The sequence below is a fragment of the Dreissena polymorpha genome, chromosome 8 (assembly GCF_020536995.1).
Source record: "Dreissena polymorpha isolate Duluth1 chromosome 8, UMN_Dpol_1.0, whole genome shotgun sequence".
NCBI lineage: Eukaryota > Metazoa > Mollusca > Bivalvia > Myida > Dreissenidae > Dreissena > Dreissena polymorpha.
In genome coordinates this window covers 98869401-98882821 of record NC_068362.1, presented here as the reverse complement: position 1 = coordinate 98882821, position 13421 = coordinate 98869401, and the positions used below count along the sequence as shown (strand labels likewise).

The window sequence follows — 13421 nt, the reverse complement described above, 5'->3', positions numbered from 1 at the left end:
TGTTTATGTAAAGACCTCCTGCACGTGTAACATACAATGTTTACGTAAAGATCTCCTGCACCTGTAACATAGAATGTTTATGTATGGATCTCCTGCACCTGTAACATACAAAGTTTATGTATAGACCTCCTGCACTTGTAACATAGAATGTATTTGTATAGACCTCCTGCACCTGTAACATAAAATGTTTATGTATGGACCTCCTGCACCTGTAACATACAATGTTTATGTATACACCTCCTGCACCTGTAACATACCATGTTTATGTATAGACCTCCTGCATCTGTAACATACAATGTTTATGTATAGACCTCCTGCACTTGTAACATACAATGTTTATGTATACACCTCCTGCACCTGTAACATACAATGTTTATGTATAGACCTCCTGCACCTGTTACATAGAATGTTTATGTATAGACCTCCTGCACCTGTAACATACAATGTTTATGTATAGACCTCCTGCACCTGTAACATACAATGTTTATGTATAGACCTCCTGCACCCTAACATACTATTTCATACTTTGAAACTTTATCAACTAGAGGTTTACCATAGAAAGACTTCAACTATGCACTGATTCTCCAGCTATAATTACAATAATAGTATTAACATATTTGATGATCCGATTTAATTGCTTGAGAATTGAAAAAGAGGTTCACTTCACAAACTCGAAGCATTTTACACTTATAAACCGATCGACAAGAGAGACTCAAATATACCCCTTATTGCTCAAGTCCTTAACCCTTTCCCTATAAGAAGCAAAGTGAAAATGGCTTTTTCAATTAGCATAAAACCAGAACAGCCTGCAAGAAACTCGCAGTCTGTTCAGGTTTTATGCTGTTTGCTGCTCAGCAGTAATTTAAGGGCCGAAAATGAAGTCTTTAAAACTTGAATTTAGTATGAAAGGTCTTAAATTAAATATAACTTTCTAAGAGACTGCGAATGCGTGAACATACATATCTAAGTGGGAAAGGATTAAATTATAATGCTTAATCTTAAATCATGAAATCAGAACCCTCATTTTAATTAATTTTGGACAAAGTGTATGCTTGATAAAACGCTAAGACTCAGTGTGGCACATTTCCCAGTATCTCATAGAACAATTGTCAGTGCAAAACATCGCAGGTTTAGCTTACATTCCACTTTCTGGGACTAGTGTTGGGCGGGGCATACTCGCTGTTCCCTGACCTCTGCTGTTCAGGAGACGAGGTTGTGACCTGAAGGTCGGGTGTTGTCGAGGGTGACGGGGTGTCCTGACTCACCGAGCTGCTCTGGTCCTCCATGTCTGGACCAGCCTGGAAAATAATCATATGAGCCTCTTTATGGGAAAACAGGGCTTAATGCTTGTGCGCAAAGTGTCATCCCAGATTAGTACAAGAATAAAGGATGATCACCATACACAAGTACAAGAACACCAGAAGATTCCTTAAATAAGTACACACATAAAGAGACAGGTCCCTACCAAAGTTCAAGAACAACATGGATTTAATGTAAAACAACAAAAGGAGAGTACTTTTTTTGTTCAGATACAAAGGGGATCAAAAGAACAAATACAAAGGCAGTTCACTACTGTAGTACAAATAAAGGGAGATAAATCTACCATAGATCCAGAGCTTGTGTGCCTGCTTCCTCCCCAGGATTTCTTTCCTTTCCGCTTCCTTTTCAAGGCCCGACCTGTAACAGCCACCACAGTTACCAGTGCACTATAAAGTTGTATTTATAATGACTATAAAATTTAAATAACAAATTCACTAATGTTGGTTTATAACAATATACAACTTGTTTCAGTGTGTAGCCATTGTTTATATGGTTTAATTCTTCTACACAAATCATTCCGAAAAACCAGATTTTCTTTGTTCTACCAATTAATTTATTTAATTGACTGTAAAATCCTAGGTCTGCCTGATTATCCTAAACTGTTTTGAATTTTTAGTAACAGGGACTTTAATATGACTGGACCTATATTGAAAAGCATATGGTTTGTGTGTGGGGGGGAGGGTATAAAAAACAAGAGAGCCAAGATGGCCCTAGTTCGCTCACCTTTTTTTACAAGGCCTTGTTGATTGCTTAGTTGAAAATTCAGTACTATAGAGCATACTATATTGGTTCTCTTCTGTTTACTTTTGCAGTGTGAGCATATGATTAATTCTGATTGAGTACTTCCATTTGCATGAGGTTTTTGCAATGCAAACATTTGCAAGTAATGCTAAAATGTGTTTACAAGGTTTTTGTAAGATTTGGACCTCTTGACCAAGATTTTGACCCCACATGACCCAATGTCAAACATTGCCTAGATATCATCAAGAAAAACATCCTCGTCAAGTATCATCATTATTGAACCAAAACTAAGGCCTCTAGTGTGTTTACAAGGTTTTTGTCATATTAGACCCCATGACCTAGATTTTGTCCCCACATTACCAAACGTCAAACTTGACATAGATATTGTCCAGACAAACATCCTGGTCAAGTTTCATCATTATTGAACCAAAACTCTGGAGTATGAAAATATTATGACAAAGATTAATAAAATCTAAAACAAAATTGTGGCCTCTAGAATGTTTCATAAGGATTTTGTATAATATCATGAATATTTTGACAATCTAATGGCAATAATTCTGGCATTTATTATGTGATTTTGCTTATTATCAAACTTGACTGAGATCTTGTGGTCACAAAGCTTTTCAGCAACTTTGATAAAGCATGCTTGAGAAATGTGAATGCTAGAGAGTTTACATACCAAATGTAGACGAACGGACTGACGATGGACAAAGACAGATCCTAAAACCTCACACGAGCAATCAGGTGAGCTTAAAAGTGTTTTTTTTCACCGATCTGAGCCATTTTCTAACTTTACAAGATAGCAATAAAACCAATGTCTTGACTAAGTTTTACGATGATTATGCAAGAAATGTGACTTGTAAATTGTTCACAAGGTTTCTCTATAGTCATATAAGGAAAACTGCCTCCCCCCCCCTAGCGGCCATGTTTTTAGACCAATTGGGACCATTTTCAAACTTATCTGAGATATAAATAAAACCAATGTTTTCACCATGATGATTGGGCAAAAAATGTGACTTCTAGAGTATTCACAAGTTTTTTAACTATATAAATATAAGGAAAATGCGCCCCCCTCCCCTCTGGCAGCCATGTTTTTCAATGGACCGGAACCATTTTCGAACTAAACTCTTGTATCTAGGAAACAAATCGTCTGACAAAATTTCATGAAAATTGGGCCAAAAATGTGACTACTTGAGTGTTCACATGTTTTCACTATATACATGTACATATAGAAAAAACTGCATACCCCACTGGCGGCAATGTTTTTTCAACGATCTGGACCATTTTCAAATTTGTCAGAGATATCAATAAAACCAATGTTTTGACCAAGTTTCATGATGATTGGGCAAAATTTGTGACTTTTAGAGTGTTCACAAAGTTTCTCTATAGCCAAATAAGGAAAACTGCCCCGCCCACTGGCGGCCATGTTTTTCAAGGGACCGAAACCACTTTTGAACGCAACCAACATATCAATAAGACAATGATTTTGACAAAGTAACATAAGGATTGGGCATGAAATGAGACTTCTACAGTGTTTACAAGGTTTTTCTTTTTTTTTTGACCTAATGACCTAGTTTTTGACCAAGCATGATGCAGTTTCAAACTGGATCGAGGTATCATTGGGACAAATCTTCTGACCGAGTTTCATGAAGATCGGACAAGAAGTATGGCCCCTAGAGTGTTTACAAGGTTTCACTATAGCAAAATAAGGAAAACTGCCCCGCCCATTGGCGGCCATGTTTTTCAGCAGCCGGAACCACTTTTGAACTCAACCAACATATCATTTTGACAAACATTTTGACAATGTTACATGAAGATTGGGCATGAAATGTGACTTTTCCAGTGTTATCAAGTTTTTTTCTTTTTTTTTGACCTAGTAACCTAGTTTTTGACCCAACGTGACCTAGTTTCAAACTCGATCAAGGTATCATTGGGACAAATCTTCTGACCAAGTTTCATGAAGATCGGACTCGAAATGTGCCCTCTAGAGGGTTTACAAACAAATGTGGATGGACGGACAGATGACGGACAAAGACCGATCACAAAAGCTCACCTGAGCAATCAGGTGAGCTAAAAAGGTTTTTCATTTGCAGCATAAACTCTTGTAAACAAGGGCATAAGTTTAGCAATTGTGAATGAAGGATAATTAAAGTGCACATGCACTCATTTATAACATCATTAAGAAGGCATGCAGTTGTAAGTGTTAATAGAAAAGTGTAAATGAGGCCCTCTCTGTGAAGTTGGGGTTTAAAGCATGTGAGTGAAGTGTCATCCCAGATTAGATGACACTTTCCACCTAAACTGGATTTATGCTATGAAGAGAGTTTCTTTAAACAAAAAATATCATAAAAGTGGAAAGTGTCATCCCTGATCGCACAGGCTAATCTGGTACAACAATAAACGCACATGCATTAACCCTTTCAGTGGGGGAACCGAATTTTGAAGGCCTTTGCAAGCAGTTTGGATCCAGATGAGACGCCAAAGAATGTGGCGTCTCATCAGGATCCAAACTGTTTGCTATTCTGATAATATTCTTTGAAAAAAAATGTTAGAAAATGCTAATTTTAGAAATTCAGCAGAAGACATTTTAGCAGACGACAAATTTCCCAGCATGCAAAGGGTTAAACCCCCTTTTCACAGAGGGCAGCTCAAATATAAGTACTCCAATAGACAATTATTTGTGGCTGCATTGCAAAACAGACTGACAGCTAGGTAAAGGTCCATGGTGAATCCAGTATATCCACTTCTTTGTTTTCTTGCCTTCTACCTTGTTGCAACGTATTAACATCAAAAATATATTGCAAAATCATTAAATCTGCTAGCATGAAATGGTGTTTAGGAACCTGCATAGTGCATATACTTCAGAAAATAATAAGGTAAAAACATTAAAAAGTAATACATGAAATTCGCATCAATAATAAAATCTCCACACACAAACGTTAAAACACACCACCAGCAACATGTCACAGTTAACAAACAAGTCCATATACCTTAAAAAAAAATGACCAATTAAACAGTCAAAAACGAATAAACTACAGTAAGTAAAAACCAAAATTTACCACAAAACTATTCTAGAAACACATGAAGGAATACTTTAAAAGTACCAGAATCTTTGGTTTTGCCGGGGAAGTGCTGAAGACGTTTTGAACAGCCTACGTTGTAACGCTTAGCGCATGATTTTGAGCAGAAACGCTGAATGGGGTTCAAACTTGAGAAAATCGTGTTACAGATCTCGCATTGCAATGGCCCGGACATGGGACCTGCAGTGAAAGAACCAACAAATCTGGTGTCAAGGAATGGCCTATCAAACTATTTAGTAGCACACTTTTAGCTTTGTAATAATAAACAGGGTTGTTATTACAAAATAACTGAAAGGAGGAAAATGCCCAATATGCTTAATGGATTAACCATTATCCATTATCCAACTCTTCATGATAAAATACGTTCTGTACAGTTAAGATCTATTTGTTTAGCTATGTTCACATGGGAAGGCAGTTGAAAATTACAGTCTTCAGTGAGATTAATTGTTGAGGTATGCCTCTATTAAGCATTGCTTATTGAAAACAAATAAATAGACTGACATCCAATGATGCCTGAAACATAGGCCTAAAGGATGAGTTCCTTGATCTAAGATTAAAAGGGAAAAGCTTTCATTTCAATTTACCTTAAAAGTATTAGCTTATAATTTATCTCTTGCATTAAGAAGTATAAGGCAAGCCTATGTATAACATTTAAAAACAAGAGCTGTGTTTGTCAGAAACACAATGCCCCCTATTGCGCCGCTTTGAAGCCATGAATTTAACCTTTGACTTTGAAAGATGACCTTGACCTTTCACCACTCAAAATGTGCAGCTCAATGAGATACACATGCATGCCAAATATAAAGTTGCTATCTTCAATATTGCAAAAGTTATGACCAAGGTTAAAGTTTTGACGCTGCTTTGAAGCCATATATTTGACCTTTGACCTTGAAGGATGACCTTGACCTTGACCTTTCACCACTCAAACTGTGCAGCTCCATTAGATACACATGCATGCCAAATATCAAGTTGCTATTTTCAATATTGCAACAAAAGTTATTGCAAAACTTGCAAAACCAAGGTTAAAGTTTTGGGACAGAATGACAGACAGACAGGCCAAAAACAATATACCCCCGATCATTTGATCCGTGGGCATAAAAAGTCAAAATGTTATGTTAAGCTATTTTATAATCTGATTATATATTTTGGACAATAGTGTACTAGATATAATAAAACCTAAATAAAAAGCCATTGGTACCAAGAGATCTGATTTATATATCACTGGAATCAAAAGAAGTTATGTGTACATAAACTGAGTCCAAATATATTACTCCCATATCACCGGTACCAAGAAGACTATATTGAGACCAAGGAGATTAAATCACAAATCTATATTTGAACAAGGATACTTACGCAGTCATATCTTAACAGTGATTTTTTGTGCTAAAAATTACCACCGATTTTCGGCTGCTTCCCAATCGCATAAATCTGTTTTTTCCCAAAAAGCTGACAAAAAATTTCCCAATTTCCAAAAAAAAAAATGTGTTTTTTTTTTTTAAGAAAGAAGTCTCTTATGACTTGTGATTTCTTAACTCTAGATCTGAACATTTTATTTAAACATCCTACAAAATATATAACTTTAATTTAGTCCTTTTTGTGGATAAATAATTACCAAATTTGCCACTTTTATCAATTAAAACATTCCCAATTTGACCAGACTCCCTTTCCCAAAATGGCTAGAAAAACGCCTGAACATGCACTTAAAAACAATTTTAATTCTGTTACTTATAATCATATTTATAATGCTCAAATTTTTTTTTTATATAATGGTTTATCGCGCTAATTTTCCCAATTCAAATGGCACAGGCTGTAACAAATAAAAGCAAAAATAATCACTGCTCAATCAACTATGGAGTAAGTCCCATACAATTGAGTCTGTAGGGATATAACCAAGATCTGATTGGGCCACCAGCAATTCATTCACATATCAATATGGCAAACAAACTCATGTAAAATTGGGGCACTTAACTCAGAAAATATATTTATTGGGACCAAGGGAAGAAATTCACAATTCACTTCGCCCAAGGGGCGCTAAACTCAGAAAATATATTTATTGGGACCAAGGGAAGTTATTCACATTTCACTCCGCCCAAGGGGCGCTAAACTCAGAAAATATATTTATTGGGACCAAGGGAAGTTATTCACATATCACTTAGCCCAAGGGAAGTAACTATCAAATAGGATGATGCAAGGGTATTGTTGTCTCCCCCTTTTAAATGGGACCAAGTTAGAACCCACTTACCACAATGGAACCAAGGGAAGTAACTTTCTTTGAATTAGTCACCAAAGGGGGGTAACTCACCGGACTCTTCGTGGCTTGTCTCCCCTTCTTGCTCCAACTCTTCATCCTCCATAGAGATAAGAGAGGACTGCTCTACAGGCTGACCAGGCTTTGGTGGAATGAACTCAGTCAGCAGGGATGACCTTTGAACCTGGGACAGATGGACATGGTCAGGGGATTGCATTCATTAAGCAGCCAATTTTTTTTTTAATTTGCAATCTGCAAAACCAGAAAAGGCATGCATTAAAGTGATATTATGGGCATACATGTATAATAGTTTTTACGTGTCTATCGAACCGTTGTTTATTTTTGGTGTTTTCACTTCATATGTACTTATATTTGTTAATGCAGATGCAGTATCAACATACTAAACAATATCCCAGAAAGAGAAAAATAATGCATTTGAATATCAACCATACTTTCGTTTGACAACTGATTATGCATGAATGATGTGAACCTAAATTTAGTTTTAATGCAGATTCGTTCAAACGACACAAAGAAACACTTTGTTTTACCGATCATTTCGGCTTAGAGGACTGGGTGAGTGATGTAAAATCGTATATAAAATATATTTTTAATAAACAACTGGTAGCAAGAGTTGCAGATAATTGGTCAGCAACCACATTTTAAATATTTGCAATAAGATATTTGCCACAAGACATTGATCCCAAGACATCCAAAATTATAAGCTATGGAAGTTGAATATATATATTTCACCAAAGTTTCATCTCAATACTGAAGGACCTCTTCAACTTGGATTTAATAACATGGCTTCCGCTATCTCAATCAATTTTGGACTAAATGGACCATCATTTAGGCCCATGACTTGAAATAAGGAGACTCCTGAAGTCAAGTTTCTTTATCCTTTTGAGTAGCAAAAGGCTTGGTTCTTTACAAATGAATAAGGTATTTCTGCAAAATGTCCCTAAGTTCCCAAAATCTGCAGAAAAATCACGCCCCTTCCCCCTTTAAATGTATACAAAATCTCTTCACTTTGAAATTGATCCAGCAAAGTTCTAAACAACTTTTAACAATTTAAATAACAATTTGAGGAAACTCGCTGAAGCTGCAGAAATTGCTGCCATTCAGTGAGTGAGCATTATAGTCCCTTTTAACTTACCGGGAATGGTTCTGGCCCCTCCTGTATGACGAAACCCTCGATCACATGAGTGAGGATGTGGGGTTTCACAATGGCCCGCTGTCGCTCTACAGGTTGATCAGATGCTATGATGCTGGGACGGTAGTCAGGGTTTAATAAGAGCTTGTCCGACTGGAAATGCATGTATAAATATACACACTGCATTAACTGTATGTTTATGACATTTAAATATGAGCAGCCATCTGCCAAAAGAGTGCTTAATTCATCAGTGTTGTGTCACCCCAGATCAGCCTGGGCAGCCCACACAGTCCCACATGGTTTGACTTGATTTATATTATGACATTTTTACTTCTTTATTATAATGAATAGTTACCTATCTTTACAAAAACAGAATAAAATAATATAACTTAACGGATCTACATGTTTAATTTACAACATATTTTCGACACATCCTAAGTTAAGTTTTAGCACTCTTTCAATTAAACAATTTGTTTTCACTATTTTGAGGATAGGGCTTAATCCCTTTGGAATAGGAAAAATTGCACTTTTTTGACAAAATTGGGATATTGGCATTTTTTTGTTCTTTGCTACAAAACACTTAAAAGTGAGAGGAACAATGTTTTAAATATTTAATAAACTTGTAGTGCTTGAAAAGGAAACAAATTCAGTTTATACATCAAACTTATCATGCAAAATCATTGACAATGTGATTTAAACAAGAAATGTGTTTGTCAGAAACACTATGTCCCCTTCTGCGCCGCTTTGAAATTTATTTATTTTGACCTTGACCTTGAACTTCCACCACTCAAAATGTGCAGCTTCATGAGAACGCAGCTTTGACTAAAAATGATTTTTTGACCTTTGACCTTGAAGGATGACCTTGACCTTGAAGGATGACCTTGACCTTGAACTTCCACCACTCAAAATTTGCAGCTTCATGAGAATGCCGCTTAGAATTTTTATATTATTTTTTTGACCTTTGACCTTGAAGGATGACCTTTAACCTTGAAGGATGATCTTGACCTTGAAGGATGACCTTGACCTTGAACTTCCACCAATCAAAGTGTGCAGCTTCATGAGAACGCCGCTTTGAATTTATTTATTTTTGACCTTTGACCTTGAAGGATGACCTTGAAGGATGACCATGACCTTGACCTTCCACCACTCAAAATGTGCAGCTTCATGAGAACGCCGCTTTGAAATTTTTATGATTTTGTTTTTACCTTTGACCTTGAAGGATGACCTTTTATCTTGAAAAATGACCTTGACCTTGAACTTCCACCACTCAAAATGTGCAGCTTCATGAGAACACCTCTTTGATTTTATTTTTTTTACCTTTGACATTGAGAATGACCTTGACCTTGAAGGATGACCTTGACCTTGAACTTCCACCACTCAAAATGTGCAGCTTCATGAGAACGCCGCTTTGAAACAATTATTATTTTTTTTTTACCTTGAAGGATGACCTTGACCTTGAATTTCCACCACTCAAAATGTGCAGCTTCAAGAGATACACATGCATGCCAAAGATCAAGTTGCTATCTTCAATATTGAAAAATGTGTAAGTCAGAAACACTATGTCCCCTTCTGAGCCGCTTTGAAATTATTATTTTTTGTTTGACCTTAAAGGATGACCTTGACCTTTAACCACTCAAAATGTGCAGCTCCATGAGATTCACATGCATGCCAAATATCAAGTTGGTTTCTTCAATATTGCCAAAGTATTCATAAAATTAGCGATTTTGGCCACATATACTTGACCTCTGACCTTGAAGAATGACCTTGACCTTTCACCACTCAACATGTGTGGCTCCATGAGATACACAGGCATGCCAAATATCAAGTTGCTATCTTCAATATTGCCAAAGTATTCATAAAATGAGCGATTTTGGCCACATATTTTTGACCTCTGACCTTGAAGGATGACCTTGACCTTTCACCACTCAAAATGTGCGGCCCCATGAGATACACATGCATGCCAAACATAAAAATGCTATCTTCAATATTGCAAAAGTATTCATAAAATGAGCGATTTTGGCCACATATATTTGACCTCTGACCTTGAAGGATGACCTTGACCTTTCACCACTCAAAATGTGCAGCTCCATGAGATACACATGCATGCCAAATATCAAGTTGCTATCTTGAATATTGAAAAAGTTATTGCAAATGTTAAAGTTGGAGCAAACAGACCAACGTACAGACTAACAGACAGGTCAAAAACAATATGTCTCCCACTATAGTGGGTGGGGGACATACAAATCATGCAACATTTACTTGTTTCCTTAACTAAACTAAATTAAAGCTAAAATATTTTGAAAACATCTGTACCTTTTAGCTTCGTCATGATGACATTAAAACTGTTGGTAATTGCATTCATATTTTTACAGATATTTTGCTGAGATAGTGCCACATCTGCTCCACAGAAAACCAAACTCAGAATGACATTGCTGGAGTATGTTCTATTCAAATATTTGGGCTTCGTCATGATGACATTAAATCTATCACTAATTGGATTACCGGTAATATTTTCACAGATATTTTGCGATATATTGCCGCATCTGCTCAACAGAAAACTAAAATCAGCAAAAATATTAGGTTTTATTAGAATATTAATGTCATCATTGATCTACAAGCCTGTTGAGACAAGAAGTAACATGTTTTTGGAGCACAGCCAACTCAAACAAGAAGGAACATGGCTTTAAGAACTGCAACAAAGTTACCACCAGTAAATTAATTCGTTTTTTCTTTCTATATGACACTGAATCAGTTTCCTTGCTAAGAATTGAGAAAATGTGCAGCATTACTTCTGAATTCAAGGCAAAAAAAGAAACTACAGAAATATGAATATGTACTCTTTTACACAAGTAAGCACTATGGTTGAGTCATAAATGATTGTATGGTAACTGTTCAATAATTCATAAAAAAGTTCAACAATTATTTTATATAAATAGCTGTATTGAGATACATTTTTGCTTTGAAAAGTAATGTGATTGTTTTTATATTATAATCCAGTATATAAATAAAGACACTTCAAAGACATTATCAGGAGATATCTATTTTTGCCATACGCTAATCATTATAAAGACTGTTTACAAAAGGAATTGTTTTGTGAAGGTTCAAAGGTTGGCAAAACTGAAAAACTTAAACAATCTAGCAGAGGGAATCGTGGGCAGTGCCCTAACACTTTGCAACGACATATACCCTTAACTGACTAGCTTAGAAATTAACACAACTCTTTAAAAGCACACTTGTTTTGCAAGTGATATAATATGTAAGAAAATTAATAGCATTTTTATTTATAATAAATTGTGCCAAAAACCAGTATAATTAAATATTTAAATTCAATAGTTTTAAGGTCAGGATTTCATAATGGTGTTTGGGTGCTTTGTCGGTAGCATTTTGCTTTAACATCCTACAATCCTCACAACTTGTTACTTTTTTCGCATGAAACACAAAACACACACCATGTCTATTTTTTTGACATTGGCTCAATTTAAAGCCACATTCATCGGTTTCGAACAACCATTCCCATCACCATAAGGGTTCTTGGAAACGCTAATCAAGCATATTTGTACGCATAAATTTGACGGATGACGCTTATCGTAAACCTATTGGGAGACCTCGGGGACGCACCTTTTTGCATAACTGGGTTTTTCAAGTCAATCCATTAAACAAATAATACTTGTAAAGCAACCTCCTATTAAACAGGGGTGTCAATTGTCCAAAATTTAAAATCCTGAAAATTAGGTGGGGGGGTCTGAGGACGCAGGTCCCCAATGGAGATAAAGCGCAGTGCCCCCCGCACTCCTCAAGCCCTCACTTATTGTACTATTTTATAGTCTTTATAGATGCCATTTCTGGTGAATACTATGCGTAATAATATAAATCAGACCCCACGTATCAGCGCATTTGTATTTGTCATAGTATGTGTTTGTTAAAAAAATGTACATGTTCTGCACATGAAATAAAATATGAATATCATTTGAATGCCAAAAAAATTAAAGCAATTTACTGAGCAAATAATTAATCAATATATAATTTGTCTAACATATTGCTTTACAATATGCTATGGAACAGTTTTACTTTGCGAATCGATCACTTAGAATATTTCTTGATGCGGACATGTGCAGCGTTTTGATTTTCGGAAAGTAGCGACGATTTTTTGACAGTTACCATTTATGTCCGTGCCCTATGCTAGCCAATCATAAAAAAAATGTATACCGATTAGGATTTAACAAATATATTAATTTTGTTTTCAATTGATCGTGCTTTCAACAAATCCCCCCCCCCCCCCCCGGCCAAAAATAACTTATTGGAATTACATTACTTGTCCATTCTAGCCGAAGGCCACATTATGTGTGGACCCAGAGTGTCCCCATACTTCTACCCAATTAGCTTTTCATTTACTCGTGAAAGTAGGGAAATATTTTGAAAATAGCTGCAATTTTCAACTATGTTATGTAAGTGAAAAATTTTTAATTTTTAGATGGTCTTGTTTTGCTGGGATGGGGGTAGGGGGCCTTAAAACCTGAAGAAAAATCATGTCTGTCCAGTATGGTGACCACCAATCAAACTCATATGCTTCCGGGAATGTGGATTGAACCAGGGTCACCTAAGTCACCTAAGTGAGACGCGGGCGTACCAACCACTGCGCTAACTGGACAAGCAGATTAGGGTCATTCATTGTTAATAAACATGGAAGAACATGTCTTTCGGAAATAGTAAATTACATTCAAATTATTAGGTTAATAACTATGTATTATACCACTTATAGACAATGGTTTCACCCAACAGCTTAAAAAGCAAAATATATAGAAATAATTTCTACTATACAGCATGGAATTTTACAAGCACATTGACAATACATTTATAACCAACTTTGACCATCAATTGAAAA

General features: G+C 36.0%; 1 protein-coding gene across 3 annotated transcripts in view; it reads right to left on the bottom strand.

Moving 5' to 3' along the window:
* LOC127841820 (polyhomeotic-like protein 2) overlaps positions 1–13421 on the bottom strand; it is a 43259-nt gene that overhangs the window by 3613 nt on the left and 26225 nt on the right. Inside the window, exons 14-19 of one of the 3 annotated variants that reach the window (XM_052370931.1) lie at positions 8543–8692; positions 7444–7573; positions 5166–5321; positions 1604–1677; positions 1140–1298; positions 359–394 (exon numbers count right to left, since the gene is read on the bottom strand). In XM_052370931.1, the coding sequence (XP_052226891.1) occupies positions 374–394; positions 1140–1298; positions 1604–1677; positions 5166–5321; positions 7444–7573; positions 8543–8692 (690 nt within the window). In that variant the 3' untranslated portion in view covers positions 359–373. Of the gene's footprint in view, positions 1–358; positions 395–1139; positions 1299–1603; positions 1678–5165; positions 5322–7443; positions 7574–8542; positions 8693–13421 lie in introns of those variants that run through there. The other 2 variants (XM_052370928.1, XM_052370929.1) reach the window with 2 other exon arrangements.